Source organism: Loxodonta africana, chromosome 3 (genome assembly GCF_030014295.1).
Source record: "Loxodonta africana isolate mLoxAfr1 chromosome 3, mLoxAfr1.hap2, whole genome shotgun sequence".
Classification (NCBI taxonomy): domain Eukaryota; kingdom Metazoa; phylum Chordata; class Mammalia; order Proboscidea; family Elephantidae; genus Loxodonta; species Loxodonta africana.
In genome coordinates this window covers 31,065,996-31,090,823 of record NC_087344.1, presented here as the reverse complement: position 1 = coordinate 31,090,823, position 24,828 = coordinate 31,065,996, and the positions used below count along the sequence as shown (strand labels likewise).

The 24,828-nt window shown below is 47.7% G+C and overlaps 1 protein-coding gene across 3 annotated transcripts; it reads right to left on the bottom strand.

The window, feature by feature from the left end:
* On the bottom strand, positions 1-23,856 carry LOC100658973 (cytochrome P450 4F3-like). Of its 3 annotated transcripts, none has more exons than XM_064280896.1 (13): positions 23,698-23,855; positions 23,044-23,242; positions 19,041-19,185; positions 17,841-17,894; positions 17,627-17,754; positions 15,685-15,806; positions 14,620-14,890; positions 12,124-12,190; positions 11,797-11,926; positions 3,874-4,007; positions 3,703-3,767; positions 3,454-3,536; positions 2-3,049 (listed from the first exon to the last, which is right to left on the bottom strand). In XM_064280896.1, the coding sequence occupies exons 1-13, from the start codon at positions 23,703-23,705 to the stop codon at positions 2,872-2,874; spliced, it is 1,584 nt and encodes a 527-aa protein (XP_064136966.1). In that variant the 5' UTR covers positions 23,706-23,855; the 3' UTR covers positions 2-2,871. The 3 variants fall into 3 exon arrangements, 2 of the variants coding, with proteins under 2 accessions (XP_064136968.1, XP_064136966.1); XR_010321246.1 differs by having other exon boundaries at positions 3,021-3,049; positions 3,858-4,007; positions 23,698-23,856; XM_064280898.1 differs by lacking the exons at positions 23,044-23,242; positions 23,698-23,855 and adding an exon at positions 19,609-19,667 and having other exon boundaries at positions 1-3,049.
* Positions 23,857-24,828: the final 972 nt, after the last annotated feature.

The following is a 24,828-nucleotide window of genomic DNA, read 5'->3' as shown; positions in this document are numbered from 1 at the left end:
TGATGGCAATGGATTTTGTTTCTTTGGTTGTTTTGGTGCTTCACTCCCGGATTCCAAACTTTTAAAACCATGGCTCCATTTTTTTTTCCCCAGACAGCTATTAATATGTGGTTTTGTGTAACACTGAATTGCAGACTCTATCCTAGAGGTTTGTGCAATTTCTATCTTGTTTTGAATCTTTGAATTGAGGTTGAAGTATCCCCTGGGCCATTTACCCAGTTCTAGGATCTGGACCATCTTAGCATCATAGGCACTTGTGGATTCAGTGTAATCATGGGTATGTTCAATTTAGTAAATATTCCACATAATTAACAAATAAATAAGATGGCTTCAAATAATAAGACCTATATAAGGAAAATAAGTAGAGTAATAAGATAGAAATTAACTGGGATTGGGGCAGTACATAGATAGTTAAGGAAGAATCTCTTGAGGTGACATTTCAACTGAGACCTGAGTGATGAAACGCAGGCACGAAAGATCTGGGAGAAAAGCATTCCAAGCACAGGAAATAGAATGTGCAAAGGCCCTGGGGAGAGCAAAGACTGGGTATAATGTATGTTCTCCTAATAGGAGATCATCATGAGCCAGAGTTTACTAGATGACAACGGATTTTTTTGCTTGCTTGTTTTATATAAGTGCAATGGTGGTTCAGTTGTAGAATTTTCACCTTCCATCCAGGAAACCTGGGTTTGATTCCCAGCCAATGCACCTTTTCGTGGATTGAACTGGGTCCCCCAAAAACATGTACATCAATTTGGCTAGGCCATGATTCCCAGTATTGTGCAATTGTCCACCATTTTGTCATCTGATGTGATTTTCATATGTGTAATAAATCCTACCTCTATGACATTAATGAGGTGGGATAGGCGGCAGTTGTGTCAATGAGGCAGGACTCAAACTACAAGATTGGATTGTGTCTTGAGACAATCTCTTTTGGGATAGAGAATCCAGCAAAGAGACAGGGGGACCTCATACCACTAAGAAAGCAACACTGGGAGCAAAGCAGGCCCTTCGGACCCAGGGTTCCTGTGCGGAGAAGCTCCTAGTCCAGGAGAAGATTGATGAAAAGAACCTTCCTCCAGAGCCAACAGAGAAAGCCTTCGCATGGAGCTGATGCCCTAAATTTGGACCTCTAGTCCGCTAGATCGTGAGAGGATAAACTTCTGTTTGTTAAAGCCAGCCACTGTGGTATTTCTGTTACAGCAGCACTAGAAGACTAAAACACACTTCATGCATAGCCACCACCTGTCTGACGTGGAGGCTTGTGTGTTGCTAAGATGCTGAACAGGTTTCAGCAACTCTTCCAGAATAAGATGGACTAGGAAGAAAGACCTGGTGATCTACTTCTGAAAACCAGCCAATGAAAACCCTATGGATCACAATGGTCCAATTCACAGCCGATGGCTAGGATGGCACAGGAGTGGCAGCATTTTGTTCCATTGTGCACAGGGTCACCATGAATTGGGTGGACTTAACATCAGCTGACAGTTGGAGATCAGAATTGAGGCAAAGGTGGTGGAGTGCAGTGAGGGAGGGGAGACCAGCTGGAGAGGAGGCTGGAGGGGTTTGCAGGGGCTCAGTAAAGCAGAATCCCTCAAGCTATAAAAAGAGATCAACTTTTGTAGCAGGATCTTATTCTGGGACATTAAATGAGGTTTCTTTGATGTCCCCACACCTTGCACCTCCAGGTGCCCCACCATCTCAGAAACAAATGCTCCTATTGCTCTCCAAGGGGAAGAGCTGATTCAAGGAGCACCAAGTTCAAATTCTTCCCCTTGAATTCCAATCACACTTTTAAATTCACAGCAGAGACAGTAGTAAGAAAAGGCAACATGCTCTGATTTGCAAGGCCCAGGCTTTCTGAGAGGGTAAAAAAGCCAGGTTTATTCAGCAGCAACTACGCCAAGCACAGCTTAGAGTCCTTCACATTCAGTCCTCAGGACAACCTGAGGTACGTACTGCTATTATCCCTATTAAACAGGTGAGAAAACTGAGGCACAAAGAGGAAAATTCACTTGCTCAAAATCACACAGCAGAGCTGAGACTTGAATCCAAGCAGTCTGGCTCCACAACATATGCTCTTGGGGTTATTTTTTGTTTCCAATGGTCTGGCTTTGGATATCAAGATACTTTGTCCCTGTTACCCCAAGATGAGTCCGGGCCGATCCTGCTGGTGTATAATGGGAAAGAAAGAGGAACCTGGAGGTGAGGGATGGGATGGACCTCCTGCTGACTCTCCTGTGAGATCACTGGTCACACAAAGGGCTCAGCCTGAATCTATTGGCCAGGCTGCCTGGACACCAGGCGGCCAGAGGAGGAACAGGCTCCTGAAGGCAGGGGAAGAGGATCACCTGAGACTGACTGGGATGGGCAGGAATGGGAAGGGGTGGTCCTTGGCAACAGCAGGGAGGGAACTAAGAGTCCTGGACAGGCAGCCTGGGTGTGAGCAGCGGGGACCTCCTCCACTTGTGTGCTGGGCTGACCAGAGGCCTTGTCTTGGGCAACTATGGCAGCCCAGAGGACAGGATCTGCCACTATGGGGTCCCGTCCCTAACTCAGGACCTCAATCTTATCCCTTAAATCCGTCCTCAACCCTGGTCTCTCTCCTGCTTTAACACCTCCCATGGCTCCCTATTGCTCACAGGTTAATTCCATGATTCGACTCTGGAAAAAACTGTGGGCAACCTGGAGGTATTGGGCTCACAGAAATTGGCCTCGCCTCGGCTCAGCCACTCTCACCCCCAGTTTTCCGCGTTCCCCAAGCACCCCTGCTGACTCCCTGGGAGGCTCAGGCAGAAGCGACAGAAGAGTTTTATTCCTGGGAGTCAGCGAAGGTAGGTGGGTGAGTTGGGGTGTCTAAGGGTCAGGGAGTTACTGTGGGCCCGAGTTCAGAGCCTCCACCTGCAGCCACAGCCCTCCCTCAGCTCGCAGGACCAGTTCAGGCTTCCTCCGAGGTTCTGTGCGGTCTGGCAGGACACGGAAGCGCAGCAGCGTGAGAGCAAGAACCACCTTCATCTCGGTCATGGCAAAGGTCTGGCCAATGCAGTTCCTGCAGACCGGGAGGTCTGACTTAGTTGGGGCGCCCATCTGGGCCCCATCGTGCCTGGAACCCAGCCCAGGACCCCCACCCCCGCCCTGATCAGCCTGAGGGATAAAGAGGGGTCTGACCCAACCTGGGACTCCCCGAGGGCTTCCTTGTCCCCTGCGCTTAGCCCAGACTCCAACTACAGACTCAGAAGAACAAAGACGGAGGGGCACTGAGCACCCAGGGACCCCTCCTTGGATCCCACCTCCTTTCCCCCAGATCTTTGTCCAGATCTCCGGGTGAAGAGAGGAAAGGGGTCTGGAACTTTGCCTACCTGAACCCCTACCCCCACCATCAGGGCTAGACAAAGTCACAGGCGCTTCCCCCATGTCTCACCCCATCCTCCCTCAGTAGCCTGCAGATCTCACCTGGGACCAGCAGAGAAGGGAATAAAAGCCAAAGGTGACCTCTTCTGAGTGTTTTCTGAGTTGAAGCGGAAGGGGTCATAGACCTGGGGGTGGGGAGACAGGGCTGCTGGGTGAGGTCTCCCAAGACAGACCACCCTGGAAAGGCAGATGCTTGTAGAGTGCCAGATGTAGTGTCTGAGTCCCCACTCAGGACCCCGCCCCTTCCCCAGGTTCCTACAGTGGATAAGGATGGGTGGGCAAGGGTGGTACCTCAGGGTTTGGCCACACAGAGGGGTTGTGATGGGTCCCAAAGATGCTGATGAGGCAGATGACACCTGTGGGAGGAGGGGGCAGTCGGATGGAGATCCCTGCTGCCTGGTGGGCTCCCCTTCCTGCCCAGGACCTCCCCCTTGGGAGGTGGGTACCTTTCATTGTGGGTACCTTTGGGGATGACCCGTCCATCTGGAAATACTATGTCCTGGGTACAGCAGCGCGAGATGATGGTGACTGGAGGATACATCCGCAGACTCTCCTTGATGCACATGGTCAAGAAGGGCAAGTGGGCCAGGTCGTCCCTAGGGAAACCTCCCCCACCCCCAACAATTAACCTGAGAGCAGACTTTCCCAGGACCCTGCCACCCTGGGGAAACTTTTTGCCTCCTCTTTCTAACTCTCCCTCCATACAACAAAATAAATTCCAGATTGATCAAAGATTAAGAATTAGATGAATAGATTAACAAAATGTGGTATATACTACAGAATGAAATACTACTCAGTCATAAAGGGAAATGAAGTCCTAATGCATGCCACTACATGGATGAACTTTGAAAACATCATGCTGAGCAAAATAAATCAGCCACAAAAGGACAAATACTGTACGTTCTCACTTATATGAAATAATCAAATATATGGAAACCAAAGATTATTAACAGCTACCAGGGACTAGAGGGAGGGCGAGGGAGGGGGGTAATTTTTGCTTAGGGGACCTTGAGATTATGTTAATGGTGGTGAAATGATTTGCAAAAGGATAGCAAGAATGGTCACACAGCTTTAAGAATATAACTGATGTTACTGAATTCTACATGCAGAAATCAAGTTGGGTATGTAGTTATGCATATTTTCACCACAGTAAAATTTAAAAAAAAATAAATAAAGCGTTAGAAAAGCAATATCACATAAGTACCAGAGAAAATTTAGCTGGGTGTTTTTTGCAGCCCTTTTGAGCGAACCACAACACCCAGAAGCCATCCCTGAAAAGGCTGATAAATTTGCATAAAAATCAAATATTCTTTATAATAAGAAAGAAAAATCAAAAGGCAAATGAGTAAGAAACAAAGTAAACATACCCAAAATTGTACTCTTATTTAACATTGAGTTGGAGATACTAGCTGATGCAATAAGACAAGAAAAAAAAAAGTACAGTTATTAGAAATGTGGGGAAAATGCATCTGTACTGACAAATAGTGGTTTTATACTTGGAAAGCACAAGAGAATCAACTGGAAAACTTTTATGAAGAGTGAGGATTCAGTAAGCAGTTCCAGTTGCCATTGAGTAGATTCTGCCTCCTGGAGACCCAGCGTGAGTCAGAGTAGAGCTGTGCTACATAAGGTTTTCAACAGCTGATTTTTTAGAAGTAGCTCACCAGGCCTTTCTTCCAAGACACCCCTGTGTGAACGAGAACCTCCAAACCTTCAGTCATCAGCTGAGTGTACTAATTATTTTCACAACCTAGGAGCTCCCAAGGATTCAGTAAGGTGGCTAAAACTTTTAATCCCCTTCTTTTTGTGTGACTATTTCCATTTTTAAATAGCTGATACCGCCAAATGGTTCAAATATAAAAAATTGTGAAAGAACACCCTTGTGGCCCAGCATCATACACATTCCTCCCCACAGGCTGTCCAGGTTATTATTTATTCATGTGCCCTTCCAGAGATACTTTTTTGCATCTCAAAAATCTATATACACCTCCTCTTCGATTATCAACTATCTTGTTATCCAACATTTTGCATTCAACAATAGTAAAAAATCTACTATCCAACCTTTTTGCACTTTAACAACGTGTGTCAGGCAGTAACAAATGCTAAGGTGCAAGGTGAGAGAAACTCTGGCTTTGATGATTAAGGTTATATATGACCTTGGCTGGGCCATGATACTTAGAGGTTTGGCAGTTATGTAAGATGTAATCCGGCACTTGTAATGATGTAATTTGGCAGTTATGTAATGGTGCAGTCATCCTCTATTTTTGTAATCTGATGTGGTTATCTTCCATTTTCACATAATGCCAATTTTGCATAATGACCCAGTCTTTGGAACCTAATTGTGTAGATAAGTGAGGCGATGATGTGGTAGCATACTATATACTATACGCACAGTTCTGTTTCTTTTTCATTTGACAGCATATCCATCTCTTCTTGTATACCTCCTCAACTTGTGTCAAAATAGGATCTTCCCTATAAAATAACTTTCCCATGATTTTTCTAAAGCTTTTAAGACTTCTTTAAATTTTAAATCTTTGATTCATCTGGACGTTATCTTGTTTTAAGACATGAGAAGCAGATTGAATCAACTCTTTCCAGGCAGCTTCCCAGTAGTCCCAAGAGCTTTATATTAAATGATCCCCCCAAAAATATGAGACGACACCCACGCATTTACCAAGTTCAATGGGCATAAAATTTATTTACATAAATCATAAATTTTTATGTGTAGATAACTGCTCTGTACATAATACCAGTGATAAAAGATGATAATACTAACTGATAATAAAGAAAACAATAAAAGAAAATATGCTAGTAATTATAATATAAAATACCTGGACTAAATTTAACAAGAAATATGAAAGCTCTATATTCCAAATCCTCCATGTGTCTGTCATTTTGTCGTACTATGGAGGCTTGCATGTTGCTGTGATGCTGGAAGCTATGCCACTGCTTCCAGACTAAGACAGACTAAGAAGAAGGACCTAGCAGCCTACTTCTGAAAGGCATTAGCCAGTGAAAACCTTATGAATAGCAGCGGAACATTGTCTGATATAGTGCTGGAAGATGAGCACCCCAGGTTGGAAGGCACTCAAAAGATGACTGGGGAAGAGCTGCCTCCTCAAAGTAGACTCGACCTTAATGATGTGGACGGAGTAAAGCATTTGGGACCTTCATTCACTGATGTAGCACGACTCAAAATGAGAAGAAACAGCTGCAAACATCCATTAAAAATCAGAACCTGAATATACGAGGTATGAATCTACGAAAACTGGAAATGGTCAAAAATGAAATAGAACGCATAAACATCAATATCCTAAGCATTAGTGAGCTGAAATGGACTGGTATTGGCCATTTTGAATCAGACAATCATATACTCCACTATGCTGGGAATGACAACTTGAAGAGGAACGATGTTGCATTCATCGTCAAAAAGAACATTTCAAGATCTATCCTGAAGTACAACACTGTCAGTGATAGGATAATATCTATACACCTACAAGGAAGACCAGTTAATACAACTATTATTCATATTTGCACACCAACCACTAGGCCAAAGATGAAGAAATAGAAGATTTTTATCAGCTGCTGTGGTCTGAAATTGATTGAACATGCAATCAAGCTGCATTGATAATTACTGGTGATTGGAATGCGAAAGTTGGAAACAAAGAAGAAGGATCAGTAGTTGGAAAATAATGGCCTTGGTCATAGAAACAATGCTCAAGATCGAATGATAGAATTTTGCAAGACCAACAACTTCTTCATTGCAACTACCTTCTTTCACCAACATAAACAGTGACTATACACATGGACCTCACCAGACGGAACACACAGATATCAAATTGACTACATCTGTGGAAAGAGACGATGGAAAAGCTCAATATTATCAGTCAGAACAAGGCCAGGGGCCAACTGTGGAACAGACCATCAATTGCTCATATGCAAGTTCAAGTTGAAACTGAAGAAAATCAGAGCAAGTCCACGAGAGCCAAAATATGACCTTGAGTATATCCCACCTGAATTTAGAGACCACCTGAAGAATAGATGTGACACATTGAATGCTCGTGACTGAAGGCCAGACGAGTTGTGGAATGACATCAAGGACATCATCCATGAAGAAAGCAAGAGGTCATTGAAATGACAGGAAAGAAAGAAAAGACCAAGATGGATGTCAGAGGAGACTCTGAAACTTGCTCTGGAATGTACAGCAGCTAATGCAAAAGGAAGAATTGATGAAGTAAAAGAACTGAACAGAAGATTTCAAAGGGCCGCTCAAGAAGACAAAGTAAAGTATTTTTGTGCAAAGAGCTGGAGGTGGAAAACCAAAAGGGAAGAACACCGTCGGCGTTTCTTAAGCTGAAAGAACTGAAGAAAAAATTCAAGCCTTGAGTTGCAATAGTGAAGGATTCTATGGGGAAAATATTAAACGACACAGGAAGCATCAAAAGAAGATGGAAGGAATACACAGAGTCATTATATCGAAAAGAATTAGTCGATGTTCAACCATTTAAAGAGGTGGCATATGATCAAGAACAGATGGTAATGAAGGAAGAAGTCCAAGCTGCTCTGAAGGCATTGCCAAAAAACAAGCCTCCAGGAATTGGTGGAATATCAACTGAGATGTTTCAACAAACAGATGCAGTGCTGGAAGTGCTCACTTGTCTATGCCAAGAAATGTGGAAGACAGCTTCCTGGCCAACTGACTGGAAGAGATCCATATTTATGCCTATTCCCAAGAAAGGTGATCCAGCCAAATGTGCAAATTATACAACAATATCATTAACACTACACACAAGCAAAATTTTGCTGAAGATCATTCAAAAACAGCTGCAGCAGTATATCGACAGGGAACTGTGAGAAGTTCAAGCCGATTTCAGAAGAGGACGTGGAACCAGGGATATCATTGCTGATGTCAGATGGATCTTGGCTGAAAGCAGAGAATACCAGAAGAATGTTTACTTGTGTTTTATTGACTATGCAAAGGCATTCAACTGTGTGGATCATCACAAATTACGCATAACATTGGGAGGAATGGGAATTCCAGGACACTTAATTGTGCTTATGAGGAACCTTTACATAGATCAAGAGGCAGTTGTCCGGACAGAACAAGGGGATAGTGATTGGTTTAAAGTCAGGAAAGGTGTGCATCAGTGTTGTATTCTTTCACCATACTTATTCAATCTATATGCTGAGCAAATAATATGAGAAGCTGGACTATATGAAGAAGAACGGGGCATCAGAATTGAAGGAAGACTCATTAACAACCTGCGTTATGCAGATGACACAACCTTGCTTGCTGAAAGTGAAGAGGACTTGAAGCACTTACTAATGAAGATCAAAGACCACAGCCTTCAGTACGGATTGCACCTCGGCATAACAAAACAAAAATCCTCACAACTAGACCAATAAGTGGCATCATGATAAACGGAGAAAAGACTGAAGTTGTCAAGGATTTCATTTTACTTGGATCCACAATCAACAGCCATGGAAGCAGCAGTCAAGAAACCAAAAGACATATTGCATTGGGTAAATCTGCTGCGAAGGATCTCTTTAAAGTGTTGAAGAGCAAAGATGTCACCTTGAAGACTAAGGTGCACCTGACCCAAGCCATGGTATTTTCAATTGCATCATATGCACGTGAAAGCTGGACAACGAATAAGGAAGTCCGAAAAAGAACTGATGCCTTTGAATTGTGGTGTTGGCGAAGAATATTGAATACACCATAGACTGCCAAAAGAATGAACAAATCTGTCTTAGAAGAAGTACAACCAGAATGCTCCTTAGAAGCAAAGACGGTGAAACTGCATCTTACATACTTTGGACATGTTGTCAGGAGGGATCAGTCCCTGGAGAAGGACATCATGCTTGGCAAAGTACTGAGTCAGCGAAAAAGAAGAAGGCCCTCGACAAGGTGGGTTGACACAGCAGCTGCAGCAATGAGCTCAAGCATAACAGTGATTGTTCTGTAAGGATGGCGCAGGACCTGGCAGTGTCTCGCTCTGTTGTGCATAGGGTCGCTATGAGTCGGAAGTGACTCTACGACACCTAACAACAATAACATATTCCAAACGCGTTTATAAAGCTCACTCAATCCAAAAGAAATACCAATAGAAGACACTATACCCCTAGCAACAAAAGTATCAAAGGGTCATTTAACAAAGCATGCATAAGATCTCTAAGCAGACATTTTCTACTCTATTAAAAGATAAGGTTATATGAATAACTGGATATCCATTCTCTACTCTGGTATGGTATGTGTTAATATCACAAAGTGTCCCATTGTCCAGAAATCTGTCATACAGTCAATACAAATAAAAATCTAGCTGATTTTCTTAGGAACTTGACAAACCTACTCTAAAAGTTTTCTGGAAGAGTGAAAGATCATGAAGACCTAGGACAATTTAAAAATTAAAAATGAAAGGGACAGAACTCATTCTACCAGATTTAAGACCTATTACAACACTGTAAGGCACTGTTGCAAGAACAGGACAATTAAGGAACTAGAAAGTTAGGAGACAGACACATGAATATGTAAAAACTTAGCATCTAATAAAGGAGGCTGTCCCATAAAACCCTGGAGAATGAATGGATAGTTTGGCTGTAAAAGAAAAGATGGATAAATTTGGCTTCATAAAAATTATGAAGAAGTTCAAAAAAAATTAAAAGGCAATCTTTTGCAACACGAAACAGAGAAAAGGTTACTTTTTAAATATATAATGTGTTTTTATAAGTAAATCTGAAAAAAATACTTCCAAAGATTAGAATCAGACGATACTCAAAGTGGGATATCTAAAATACATCTATTGGTCCCATCCCACTCAGAGCAAAGGAGAATGGAGAAAACACACAATGGAGAAAGACACAAGGAAAATACTAGCCTAAGAGACTAAAGGACCAAACGAACCAAGAGACTTCACCAGCCTAACACCAGAAGAACTAGATGGTGCCCAGCTATCACCAATGACCACCCTGACAGGGAACACAACAGAGAGTAGAGGACACAGCAGGAGAAAAATGTAGAACAGAATTCAAAGTCACTTTAAAAGACCAGACTTAATGGTCTGACAGAGATTGGAGGAACCCTCTGTTAATCCAGAACTGAAACCATTCCCAAAGCCCACTTGTCAGACAAAGATTAGACAGGACTATAAAGCAAAAAATGATACATGTGAGGAACGTGCTTCTTAGTTCAATCAGATATACAAGACCAAATGGGCAGCTCCTGTCCAGAGGCAAGATGAGAAAGCAGGAAGGGACAGGAACTGGTCAAATGGAAACTCAGGGTGGAAAGGGGGAGTGTGCTGTCACATCGTGGGGATTGCAACCCATGTCACAAAATAATATGCATATAAATTTTTTAATGAGAAATTAACTTGAGCTGTAAACTTTCACCTAAAGCACACACATACATACACACACAAAAAAAGGTTACAGCCATTGAAAACCTTATGAGCATTTGTACTCTGACACACATGGGGTCAAAAATTTATACACATATCAACTCAACGGCAACTGGTTTGCTTTTTTATTTTTTCCTGGGTAGTTTACCTAACTAATTAAGTTCACCTCTCTCTCTCTTCCTCCCTCTACCTCTCTCTCTGCCGCTGTTTTCTTGGCCTTTGCTTGGGCTGTTTCCTTGGCCTAGAGCACTCTTCCCAATTGCACCTAAATGGCTACTAACAATCATTCAAGGTCTCAGTTAAGGCATCTTCTCCATCCCATCCCCAGCCCAGCTTCTTCTCTCTCTGAACCCCAGTGCTATCCACAAAAGTTGGGACTGTCCTGGCCTGGGACTGTTTCCACACCGGGCTGGGAACTTCTGGAACACAGGACCTGGGAATAGGTCATTCCTGGGACTCCAGGGCACAGAATGGAGCTGGGCATAGCATTGGGGAAGGATATTGAGTTGGGCACAGTGAGGGAGTGTCTGCTGGGTGAAGACTGGATGGATACTGATGCAGGTGTTCCTGGACAAGAAATGGGAGACTTTTACCCCCAGATGTCTCATGTGAATCCCTGGACTGGAAATTAGGGTAGAAATTGGGGGGGGGGGAGAAGGGCAAACATCCAAGGGAGTAAAGATCTTTGAAAAACTGTGATTTCAAGGAGAAAAACAAGGGAGATGGAGGGGAAGTTCGTTTACTGAACACGGGCTAAGTGACAACCGCCCTCATACGTTGTCGCTATTCTCCCGACAGACCAGATCTTACTGACTCGAAAGCCACAACCTTTCCCCCCCGACCATGCTGGGTACCAGGCCTTGCATCTGGCCTCTGTTCCTATTCTTACTAAGCAATTAGGACAGAATCAGTAGAAAGATCTTTCTCCCGTCCCCACCAGAGCCAAGGAAAGGTGGTCAAGGAACAGGTCATGAGAATCTGCACTCACCATTCAATCTCATCTGGCTTGCGGTCCTCCAGGAGGGCTTGCACCTCCTCCCGGCAGCGCTCCTGGTATTCTGGGTGCTTGGCAAGGTTGTACAGGACCCAGGAGATGCTGCTGGCAGCGGTATCATGGCCTGAGGGCAGACAGGCAGACTTGGGTCACTGGGCTGCTTCAGCACCAGAGGGTGGACAGCTCCCTAGCATTGAGGTCCTCAGTGAGGGTGGGGGAAGGTAAACCAGGGCGGCGGGGGGAGGTCCTAGGGTCCACCCACCAAGCTCTGGGAAGGAGACAATCCCTGGCCCCAATGCAATTCCATGCTGGGACCCTCACCCTCAAACATGAAGGTGTCGGCTTCTGCTCGGATGTCCTCATCTGACAACTCCTTCCCATCTTCATCCTGGAGAAAAAAAGACCACTATCATCCCTGATGCACTGGGTTTATCATTCCTGAATCACACCAGCTCTAAGGTTCCCTGAACCTAACCTTCAGAGTCACACACAGTGGTCGGGTTTCAGCAGACAAAGACAGACTAGGAAGGAAGGCCTGGCAATCTACTTCTGAAAATTAACCAGTGAAAACCTTTTGGATCACAACAGAACTGTGTTATTCATCTTGTCCTGCTATAACGAAACATTACAAGTGGATGGCTTTAAAAAAGAGAGCTTTATTCTTTCACAGTCCGGTAAACTAGAATTCCGAATTCAGGGTGCTAGCTCCAGGGGAAGGCTTTCTCTCTCTGTTGGCTCTGTAGGAAGGTCCTTGTCATCAGTCTTCCCCTGGACTAGGAGCTTCTCAGCACAGGGACCTCAGGTCGAAAGGACACGTGCTCCTGTCTATACTTTCTTGGTGGTATGAGGTCTCCCCGTCTCTCTGCTCACTTCTCTCTTTTATATCTCAAAAGAGATTGGCTCAAGACACAATCCAGTCCTGCCTCATTAACATAGCTGCACTAATCCCACCTCACTAACATCATAGAGATAGGATTTACAACACATAGGAAAATCACATCACATGATAAAATGGTGGACAGTCACACAATACTGGGAATCATGGCCTAGCTAAGTTGACAGATACTTTTGGCGGACACAGCTCAATCTATAACAAGAACATTGTCCAACATAGTGCTGGAAGATGAGTCCTCTAGGCTAGAAGACACTCAAAATACACAGTGGCCACAACCAAGGACTCAAGCGCATCAACTATTATGAAGATGGCGGAGCACCAGGCAATGTTTCGTTTTGGGGGGCACAGGATCACCATGAGTGGAAGCCGACACTCTGACTGAGCCCATCTGCAAAGATTCATCTTCCTTCCAGAAACCCAAGCCCAACCTGCAGTGCTAGGCCCCCTTCCTCTCCATCTCTAAAGCCCCTTCCGCCCAGGCCTCCTAGTCATTCTCCTTGCCTCTCCTTTCATCCCTAGTGGAAGGATTCAATGTTCCATGAATATTTACATGTTTCTGCATGATGAGGGCTTTCTGAAGAAAAAAAACCACTGGCACCCTGGGTTCCATTGAACGACTACTCCTGGATATTAGAGACTATGGTTTGCTCCAGAGCCATTTGCTCATAACCTAGAGTAGGAAGTCCAGTCTTATCTCCCCGAGAGGCATTTGCTTACATGTCAGGAGTTGTAAACTCAGCCCTCTCTCTGGAGAGGATTTGTTTATACTCCAGAACAAAGGTCACTCACTCTTCCCTCTCCATCTCTTTGGAGGAGAAGAGGGCAGATGTGCCACCTGTTCTATATAAACTAGAAGACTGATAGTGTGGGGGTCATCTCCTATGGTACAAACTCTGTGGTTTGTACCGGTGAATAATTGTGCCCACATCGTGGCCCTTGGGATCATTTGGAAATGGGGAGCCAGCACTGATGCTACTCTGGATGCTGTTATTGCTGTGAAATAAATGGCCTATTCTGATGCAGAAGTCAAATATAATATAATATACACATATCTATATATCCACTACCCATCTGTCAGTCTGTTTTATTGTGGTGACTTGCATGTTGTTATGATGCTGGAAGCTATGTTACTGGTATTTTAAGTACCAGCAGGGTAACCATGGTGGGCAGGTTTCAGGGAAGAGTTCAGACTATGCCAGACTGGGAAGAAAGGCCTGGCAATTTATTTCTGAAAATCAGCCAGTGAGAGCCCTACGGATCACAGGAGAACATCGTCCAGTGTAGTGCTGGAAAATGAGCCTTGTAGGTCAGAAGGCATTAAAAATACACAGTGGCCGCAACAATGGACTCAAATCCACCAAAAATTGTGAAGATGGCATAGGATTGAGCAACATTTCATTCTGTTATAGATAAGGGTTTGTACATAATAGTTTTACATATAAGTAGGAGCCAATGTGACACTAATAAAAAGTCCAACGCCATCTAGTCCATTCTGACTCATAATGACCCTATAGGACAGAGTAGAACTGTCCCATAGGGTTTCCAAGGAGCAACTGGTGGATTCAAAATGCCAAACTTTGGTAAGCAGACAAGATTTTAACCACTGTACCAGCATGTATATTATATGTTAAATAAACACAGATATACTCTACTGCAGTGTAAATTATTAGTTCGTAAAGCAGAGTAAAATCTCAGACCCTTCACAGTTCCAGATTTAGCAGTCCTGCAGGTTGCATTCCACGAAAAAAAAAAAAAATTTTTTTTTTATACAGTCCTCTAAAACAACTCGTACAATAGCCCTCCCTTCCTCAGAAACCTTCTATGGCTCCCAAGTACCCTCTGGATCACCTTCAAGCTCCTCTATCTGACATTTGAAATGAAAGTCTTGCCCAGTTCTCAAACTAGAACATATGAAAACAAACCTTGCTCAACAGGAGCACATCGATGAAGTCCAAAGTCTTGGCCTTGGCCTTGGCCTCGAGGAAGTCATCGACACCCTGTTCTGAGAGGGTGCGGCGCCGCTCCTGGATGGCAGCATCTGTGAAGTCGTGTACCAGGCGGCAGGCCTTGCGGAAGCGGCGCCCATCGGTAGTGAGATGATACAGGAAGTCGAAGTGCAAGAAGATCTGCTGGTGCCGTTTCGCCACAAGGGCACTGAGCTCCAAGATGGCAGCAATATATTCACTGGGTTTCCTGCAGGACAAGGGCAAGAAGGAAGGCAGCAACTTCACACACCTAAAGCCCAGGGTGCGCCTCCCACCCAGAAGCCAGACTCTACCTCCCATCAGGAAACTGAGCATTCAGAAGATTATCCCAAAGATGCACGGTGGGGATGAGCCAGGAGATGGCGCCACACTTCTTTCTCTTCTGCATCCCGATCTCAGTGAGCTGTCTGCAGGCCTCAGGCCCCAGGCCCCAGGAAGAGCTTGGCCATCATGCTAACCACTCTCACTGGCCCCTTTTCTTTCCACAAACTGTCCATGTAGCTCACACTTTTCTTCCTCTCCCAGCTGGTCATGGGCGCAGCCTCCTGCCTGGTATCCTGACTATTCAACATCAACACATCACATGTCTACACGACAGTCAGTCTTCCACAGACACAAAATTCTAAAGCTAAGCCCTGACCATGCCCCTCATCTGCTCAAATGCCTCCCATGGCTCCATGGAGACCCCAAGATAAAGTCCATACCTTTTTGCCTAGCTCTTTAATATCCTTAAGATCTAGCCCCTTCCTCCCTCTTCAACCTCATTTCCAAGGTGTCCCCTCACTGTTGCACATGCTGTGCTTATCCTAGCCTTCTTATCTTTACTTAAACATTTCCACCTACCTGAAAAGAGCCTTCTTTTCTCCCATTCTCTGTCCTTCAGTGCCCAACTCTGACTCATCTCCTCCAGGAAGGCTCTTCTGATTGCCCTGCTCAGTCCTTCCTCCCCACCTACTCTCTTAGGTCAGTGGTCCAAGTTCCCAGATCCATTCTTCAACTCACTCCTGGCAGTGGGTGTCAAAGCTGAAGACACATTTCTGCAGACTGTCCAGGGTCATGAGGCTGATGTGCTCAAACATGTCCAGACGGGTGCTGCCACCAGAGACCAGACACTTCCACTTGGCCTGGACAGAAAAGGGGGCAGAGCTGGGACTGATCTCTGTCTCCTCAGAGACCCCCTCCCTAGCCCAATCACCAACATGAACCCCACCCAGAAACCAAATTCTAGGTCCTCCATCCAAGGCACCCATCCTCAGAGTGGACCAGGCTAGGGTGGGAGTTGAAGCTGTCACTATTAAGATGTGAAGACCTTACTGCTGGGAGTCAGGAGACCTGGGTTCAAGACCCAGCTCTGCCTCTTATGCTCTATGTACCCTTGATCAGCTCCTTGACACCCTTTGGATCCCAAATGTTAAATGTTCACTGATAGTTAAGGTGTCTTTCCTTCCAGCTCCACCACTTACTAGCCCATTTACTAGCTGAGTGAACATAGACAAGCTGCCTAATCTCTCTGAGCCATAGTATTATCATCTGTAATGGAGCAAAAATAACCATCTGTGCCTCACAGGGCTGTGAGAATTGAGTTAGTCAGTGTATGTCATGAAATGGTACACAATTTCTGGTCTACTGTGAGTGCTTACATCATCTTCATCATCATCATCCTTGTTCTAGACTGATTGCAAAAATGTCCTTTATGTCAGGAGAGGTAGTCCTCCATGGCCCTTAGCATCCCTGCACATTCTTCCTGGCTATGTCAGGAATCCAAGGCCCTTGTACTCTACTTGGGCCATTTTTTAGACATGTGTTTGCAATGAGAAACATGAGGGATGAGGAAATGTCTCCCCTTGGACAAAAATCAGGCTTCGTTCTGCTTACTATGAAAGTTGCAGATTCCCTAAGCTCAATGTTCCTCCCCAGTATTACAACATACTGCATCCATCTAGGTCCACCTGTGTTGCTCCCATGGGATTTGGGTGGCTTGGGGAAAGGATGTAAACCAACATGACGCACATGCTGCCTGCTGTGCTGTGAATAAAAAGACCCTTTGTCTCTGACCAAGGATATTCATGTCTTCCAGCAGAACCCATAAAATAATAAGCTAATTTATCATTTTGCAAATCCCAGACACTCATTTCCTATTCTTTACCTCTCCCTATATCCAGACCCTTTGCAATGACTTTGCAGCAACTTCCATTAGGAGGTGTAGCCTATTCCCCAACCCTTTGGCTCTGGGATGGTCATGGGACTTGCTGTAGCCAATAGAACCTGGTGAAAATAATGGTGTTATAATTCTAAACCTAGACCTCAAGAGGCATTGCAGCTTAATCTCACTCTTTTGGAACCATGCCTTCACCATGTGAACAAGGTTGGGCTGCCAGCTGGAGGGTGAGAAATCACAAGGAGGAGACCAGTTGTCCCAATCAAAGCCATCCTAGATCAGCCTGTGGCCAGCCAAACCCCAAAGATGTGAAAGAGCCCAGGCTGGATCAGCAGGGCTTCCTACCTGAGCCACACTTGACCACAGATGCATGAGGAAACCCAGCCAAGACCAAAACATGGCCCAGCTGACCAGTAGATTCATGAGCAATAGCAAATGCTAATTATTTTAAGCCAGTGAGTTTCAAAGTGGTTCATATACTCGGTATAGCTACTATGCAATTTTCACCGTTATCATCAACACTGTAACAGGATTCAGAGTGGGGAACATAGACACTAATATGTTCTGTGCACCTACTGTGTGCCAGGGACATGATTCCATTGTGTCATCTTGAACATCCTTCAAAGTGGAGATCATTATTCCCAATTTACAAATGAGAAAACTGAGGCTTAGGAAGGAAGAACAATGGCCCCAAAGCTACCCAGCAGATCCAGGACTCAAGACCAGATCTGTTTGGGGCCCCTTTCCTCAAGGCTCCATCAGGGACTCTGGGTTCATGGGACTCACATGCATGATGTTCACGCTCTCATTGAAGATCTTCACATAGGGTTTCAGGATGTTGAAGTGGAAGGCGGGTGTCAGCATGCGGCGGTGGCGGCTCCACTTGTCACCACTACTCAGCAGGAGCCCTTCCCCTAGTTGGGGCAGCCACAGGCAGTGGGCAAGGGCAGCACCTTCATCTGGACCCCACGACTATCCCCAATCCCCTTCAGTTACTCACCCAACCAGGGCTTCAGGAAACCGTAGAAGACCACGTCCTTGGGTGCGATGGCAGCTGACATGAATGGACGCCATCAGGGACCATGGAGAGAGGCAAGAGAGGGACTCTGGGTGGGGGTGTGGGCTCCCAGCCAAGGGTCTGCACCCCCCTCCAAGCCTAGCACACCAGAAATGGGGCCAAGGGCAGAAGAAGCAGGGAGGAGGCAAGTCGGGACCAGAATAGGCTGAAGCAGTGAAAGAAGAGCAAAGGCAAGCTCACAAAGACACCCCAACATGTGAGACACACCCTAACATGGCACAACACATCTCAACATGCCTGGACATGTCTCCTCCACATCCAATATTTCTGAAATGCCAAGCACAGCCCAACACCCTACAATGCATTACATGGACCAAGGAAGCCCTGGCATGGCCCAGCCCCCTCTGAGATCTCCTGACGTGGACCTGAAACAGCTAACATGAAACCAACATGTCCCAACATGGCAACAACATATATAGCACACCATGACATGTCCATAACATGCTCTGGCATGGATCTGAGACTGCTGACATGGTCCAAACATGTGCTAACATGCCCCACCATGGCCACAACATACCTGACACAGCCTAACATGTCCATTACATGACACTACATGCTCTGATATGGACCAGAGCCATCTGACATGACCTCAGAATATCACACAAACAAGTCCCAGATAGAATTTAAATATGGACTCATTAATGCCCCAGATATGGCCAACATGTGACTGGACATGCCTTGGACCTACCTCACACAAGATTAAAATAACCTCCCAGACACTTCACAGAGGAGTCTGGGTCCCAGACACAGCTCAGCACTAGCATAGGCCAAGCCCAAACATGGCCCCCACATGACCAACAAGACACCTGCACAATCTCAAATGGCATCTCAGATAGACCCCAACAGGCCCTGATGTCTTGGGCTACAGCTAAGCCCAGATATGACTGAGGCCATCCCCAAATGGTCCCAGGTGCAAAAATACACCCAACATGGCCACACAGCAGTTGTGACACAGACATGCCCTAGATGTGACCGGACATGACCAAGGTCAGACAGTTGGGATCAGGTGTGTCAGGGGCAGCAGACCCTCCCCATAGCTCTTCTGTCTGCCTGCTCAGTCACCCGGCACCTGAAGGCAGCACAGAGCTCAGGAGCAGCAAGCTGTGAGCAGCACGCATCTACCTGGGGCCAAGAGGACAGGCTTGATGAAGGTGGGGTGGAAGATGCGGACAACCGGATACAACGGCCCCACCCACCAGCAGCACACATCCCCGAAGGTGCTGGCCAGGTCCTGTGTGTACTGGAGACCCTCCTCCGAGCTCTGGATCTGGGGAGGAATGAAGAGGACCAAGTTCTTGCCCTTGTAAGTAGGTGCCAGAGAGAAGGGCTGGAGCCAGAGACCACCCGAGCCCTGAGACCCCTATACAACTGTTTGTCCCCTCTGTACCAAGCCCTCTCCTGTTCCTATAGCCTGACACATGGCCATTCAGGGTCCCTCAGTTACAGGGGCGGAAATGGCCTCTCCCCATTGGGTACCCAACACCACATTCCCCTCGGTGCTCTTCTTACCCCCATTTTCCACATAAGGAAACGAAGCCTCTGAATGATGACCTCATTTTCCCAGGGCCCCCCAGAGGGTAAGTGACTGCCTAAGACCTGAGTCCAGGTCTTTCTGAATCCAGACCCTGAGTTCTTAGGCATTGAGTTATTTGTGTCCCCAAAACAACAGCTCTGAGTGCGCCGTACCCACCAAGACTGGGCAAACAGAGTTCCAGGAACTGTCTTGGGAGTTGTTGGGAGTTAGTGGGCACTCTGGGAGGAAAGGCAAGCTTTCTCATTGAAATGGAGCTTCTTGGATCATCATTTACAAAGTGAGGAAAGAGCTTCCTTGAAGGCAAAACCGACAAGGAAAGTAGAACAAAAGATGAAGACAGATTCCTGGTGACATTGTATGAGACCTGGATTCAGCCATGCCTGAAAGCCACCCTCCCTGAGCTTTTCAGTCAATAGATTCCCTTTCTTTGCTTAGGCCACACATGGTTGAGTTTCCACCACTCACAACTGAAAGAGGTCTCCGCAACTGAAAAGTCAGATACCTGTCCAGAGTCGCTAAACAGATTAGTGACAGAGTTGAGATCTCTGTCAGATGCTGGCCACTCCCCTGTCCAGAATGCAAAAGGCAGAGGGAAAAGGAAGAGAGAAGAGATGAGGTAAGATCTTGCAGGAGAGACATCTGGGGTCTAGACCAGGCGAGGAATGGACCTAGGGTGGACAAGTCACAGGATGGAGTAGAAGGGATTGACCCACCAGAGGGAAAGTCATGGAATTAGTAGCCCAGAGTCCTACTCATAGCGCTGCACTGGGTGGGGGGCGGGGGAGGTTGGGCAGAGGCCAGGCCTGGCAGGAGGCTGAGAAGCCACCACTGCCCACTGTCCCACCATGTCCCAGCTTTAAAAACTTCCTGCGCAACATTCCACACTCAGTTGCAGCAACCTCTCCTCCAGGAAACCTTCCAGCCTGCCCTAATAGAAGCCTTCCTTCTCTTCTGTGATGCTCCTGCCCATCTCTCTCTCTGGCCCCACTCCTGGTCACATGGGGTTGGTGGTGTCTCTGTCCAGATACTTCTCCCCATGATTGGGTGTCCCTCCAGGATGGGGCACTGGATCTAAAACACCAAGGAGGGTTGAAGATGGTGAGATGGGGGGCTGGTGAATGCAAGAAAGAAAGAGAAAGAAGGCTGAGAGAAGAGGCGAGGGGGCTGGGTCTTGCAGGAGCCACCGAGAAGCTGGGGGGCCAGAGAGGCACTAGCCCTTGGATGCTGCCATGGTGCCCACCACCACAAGCTCTGTGTTGGTGCCTGAGGCGTTAACAACAGGCCGAATGATGTCGGGGTGGCACAGACTGATGATGGGGTTGACGGGGCCCATCCATCTCTTAAAGCCCTGGGGGTAGGTGGCCACTAGATGAGTCACCTCTATCAAATCCTCCTCTATGGGGGGGGACCTACAAACAACCAGGAGTGGCCACCTCTCCAGAAAGAGCCACAAGTGTCTACCCCTTCTCAGCTTCCACAGGTGGCACAGCTTCTGCTGTGAATGCTTGTCAGGATTTTGCTCTGAGGGAGGGACTCCTGCTCCTCCTGCTCCATCCAAAGGAACGAAGGTCCCTCAGGAATGGGAGGGTCCTTGTGGCAGTCTCCAAATCCAAGGGTGTATCCAAGAACAGAGGGGGAAGTCACGCTCTCTAGCCACAAAGCCTAGCTCCAGGTGATGGGTTTTCTCATCCTGGGTGTGGCTAGTGCACAGGAGACAGTCACAGAGGGAGGCCCCCATGGGGAGGTCTGCAGGCAACAGTGAGGTCTCAGGGCTATAGCATAGGGGCTTGTTCCCACATCCTCTCTGGGCCCTCCACCTGGGAGAGTCAGCAGACCTGGGATCTTCCAGGTTTGCATGCTGTCCAGGAGCAGGCATGAAGTCTGACTGCCCATTATATGGCAGCTCCCCTCTGCAGAGCACCTTCTGAGTGCTGGGTAGTCACAGGTGCGTCTGAAGCATCCTCCCCCTGAACCTATGGATTTGTCCCTCCATGATGCCAAGAGCAAGTGGGGGCTGACAGGTGCGGAGACAATGAAGAGGAAGAGGTTTCTGGCGAGACATCTCTCCAGTCCTTGGGACACCCTGGCAATCTGAGCCTGAGCCCCAAGATATTTCCTAGCGTCCTGGGGAAGCCCTGGTTGGAACCAACCTCCAGGGCATCCTGGGATACTCCATCCATCCAAGCTTGACCCCTTAGACATCTTCTCAATTAATTGTCCTGAGGACACCCAGTTCACACCTGACTCCCAAGACACCCCCTCGGGTTCTTGAGACACCCCAGCTGTGCCTGACCCCCAGGTTGTTCGAACCAATTGAACACAAACCACTTTCACCTGGGTAACCTCTCCCTGCTTCCCAAGGAACCTGAGCCAAGGATTCGATGTGCTTGATGGAATCAATCCAGAGAGGGAAAGTGACTAGGCCAAAGTCAGAAAGCAATAGGGGCTACAGAAGGAGAAGAGGGATCTGGACCAGGCCAACCAGGCTCCCAGGCCAAGCATCGGAAGGGAAGGCAGGACTGCAGGTGACCTATGACAGTCCCATGGCCTTCAGGGCTCTCTGAGGACATCCCAAATCACGGAATCTCGGGAAACCTTCATGGCAAACTTGGGAGCATCCCGTTCCGAATGAACTTTGTTTTGATAAGCAGTAGAATCACAGGAAGCTCTTCCCCAAACTGCTGTTTTCATCTCCACAGAAGGGGAAGCTGGAGAGACATGGTTTCCCCAAGCTGGTCTGGGGGAGGGGAGAGGCTAGGGCCTGTCTCTTTGGCCTTGAATGCCCAAAGGACTTGATGGTCACCCAGACCCAGGATGTGGCCTCTACGACTGAGTCCTCAAACATTTATTGAGTGCCTACTGTGTGCCAGCTCCTGGGCTGGGCACTGTTGATACAGTTTTGCCTCCTGGAGCTACAATCATGTGAGAGAGAGGGATGATAAACAAATGATTAGACAATTAACTGCAGAGGTGAAGGAAGGCCTCTCAAAGGGGAAGTGGCCAACCTTTATCCAGGTTGGGCAACAGGGCCCATTGGTACATCTTGGGGGTGGAGGGCAAGATAAGAAGAGGAAGAGGCCCCAGGAAGTGGTAGACTGGGGAGACTGCCCACACCTCTCCTCCTGCCTAGTTGTGCCCTGTGGGTGTGGGGAGAGGGTAGGGAACAGCAGCCCTCAGAAGGGTGGGCACGGGCCCTAGGCCAGCAGAGGTGGGTCCAGGGGTTTGAGGGGACCCTGGGCTGTGTCCCTGATGAGGCCTCCTGTTTTGGGTGATTCTGTAGGAAAGTCAGGGGGTCTGGCTCTGTCCAGCTTGCCCTGGGAGCCCCCCAAGTGAGCCAGAGGTGCACTAATGGGGGAAACACAGGCAGGAAAATGACCCAAAGCAGACCGGTAGGAGGGGGGAAAGAATGAGAGAAAGGGCTCAGGCATGGGGGGAGGGTACAGAAAGGAGAAGAATGGACCTGGGAGTTAGGGGTCCCCTCAGCTTTCCTTGCTTCTCTGCTGTCCTAGACCCACCCATCCCTGGCCTCCCACCCCCGACCCTGATTGCCCTGCTTCTGACAACCCAGATCTGTCCTACTGCCCCACTCACCAGGCCCAGGTGCCCCAAGAACCAGTTCCTCACTGGGGGCTGCGGGAAACATCTGAGGCGGAGGCAGATGTCATTGAAGGTGTAGCTCCAGGCCAGGAAGCGGGCCAGGAGCCAGGAGGCCATGGCCAGCAGCAGGAGCAGCCATGGGGAGGCTGCCCCAGGCCAGAGTCCCAGCCATGACAGGTTGAACAGAGACATCCTGCAGGCCAAGGAGAAGGGGTGCTGATGGGAGGCTCAGGAGCTCTGGTGGCACAGTGATTATGAGCTCGACTGCTAACCAAAAGGTTGGCAGTCCAAATCTACTGGCCCCTCCTTAGAAACCCCATGGGGCAGTTCTACTCTACCCTATAGGGTTGCTATGAGTCAGGATCTACTTGACAGCAATAGGTTTTTTTTTGTTGTTGTTTAATGGTGATCTCAGAAGCAGAGGTGGGATGGGCACAGAGTAGTGGAAGAGGCCAAGGATGTGGGCTCCAGGGACACAGGATGGGGCAAACATGGACAAACATGGGGCCAGAGAAGGGAGGGAAGCCTAGGGAAGGCCAGGGGAAAAAGTAGAGAGACAGAGAAAGAGAGAGATGGAGCAAGAGGTGGCTGGAATCCAGGAATTCCTGTCCCAGAAGCCTCAGGGAGGTTATCAGAGGATCCAGTTACTTGTTCATTAATCGCCATCCCCAAACCAGCTTGTTCCTTGGAGCCACCCAGCCATGTACACTTCCCCCCAAGACCAGGACACTCCCAGCCCTGTCATCCCCAGCCTGGCATCTTCTGTCCTCAGGGACTTGTCCTGCACAACCTCCTCTCCCCTCCTCCTGGGACCTCTTTACCCCTGGGGACTGGAAGGGGCTGACCCAGGCCAGCCAATCCCCACAGGTCTGGCTCCCATCTCCCTGCCAGGCAGTTGCCCAAAAAAGGGAGGGGGGAGGGGCCAAGGGATGCAGTGGTGTCCAGAGAGGCTAAAGAGCTGGCTCAGGTCACACAAAGAGGGTGCTGGATTCTACAGACCCAGTACCTTCCACAAGAGGAGGGGGAGCAGTTGGGAGGAGTGGCAAAGGTTACTCTGAGCCGCCAAGTTTACAGCCACCCTGGCCAGGGTTCAGTAGGTAAAAATCTGAACTTGAAGCTTCAGGGATAAAGGACTCAGGGCCAAGTTCTTCCCCCAAAACATCTGCTGGGCTCCTCTACACACTGTGGGCCATGAGGGGGTCATGTACCCATCTCTTGGAGCATGAATTGGAGGCTTGAAGACAGGAAGCTGCTGGCCCTGTCCAGCCAATGCTACCAGAGTCCAATCCTGACTCCAGCCAGCCTGGGAGGTAGCAGGAACAAAGATTCCAGCCACTTGGGGATTACCAGGATCAGATTCTGGGATAAAGGGCACAGGTTGGGACAGGACATCTGGAGGCTGTGCTCAGGGAGGATGGAGAGGAGGATGGAGAGGAGGATGGAGGGGAGTCTGTTTGGTCTTTGCTCTGGCTATGAACTGTGCTGGCCTTCCTCTGAGCCTTAGCTTCCCGTCTGGGAAATGAGGCATCAGATGGGGACCTTAGATGAGGTAGAGGAGGGCTCCACAGGAAGGTGGGAAGGGTCAGCGTCCCGAAGACAGGGAGAGAAGGGAAAGGATTGGCATAGGGTACTCAAGCTGCTTGTGTACCAGCTACTCCACATAAAATGTGCCTACTGCGTGCCAGGTACTCTGCATAAAGCACACCTACTGTGTGTCAGGTGCACCACATAAAGCATGCCTTCCATGCACCAGGTGCTCCACATAAAGCACACCTACTG

What these genes read in the sequence shown, in the direction of transcription:
- LOC100658973 (XM_064280896.1), bottom strand. An exon ending in TCTTGGGGCACCTGGGCCTG is followed by an intron (nt 19,186 to 23,043) that starts GTGAGTGGGGCA and finishes ATTCCTCCCCAG; the next exon opens with ATCCAGAGCTCGGAGGAGGG. An exon ending in TTTCCTGAAGCCCTGGTTGG is followed by an intron (nt 17,755 to 17,840) that starts GTGAGTAACTGA and finishes TGCCCCAACTAG; the next exon opens with GGGAAGGGCTCCTGCTGAGT.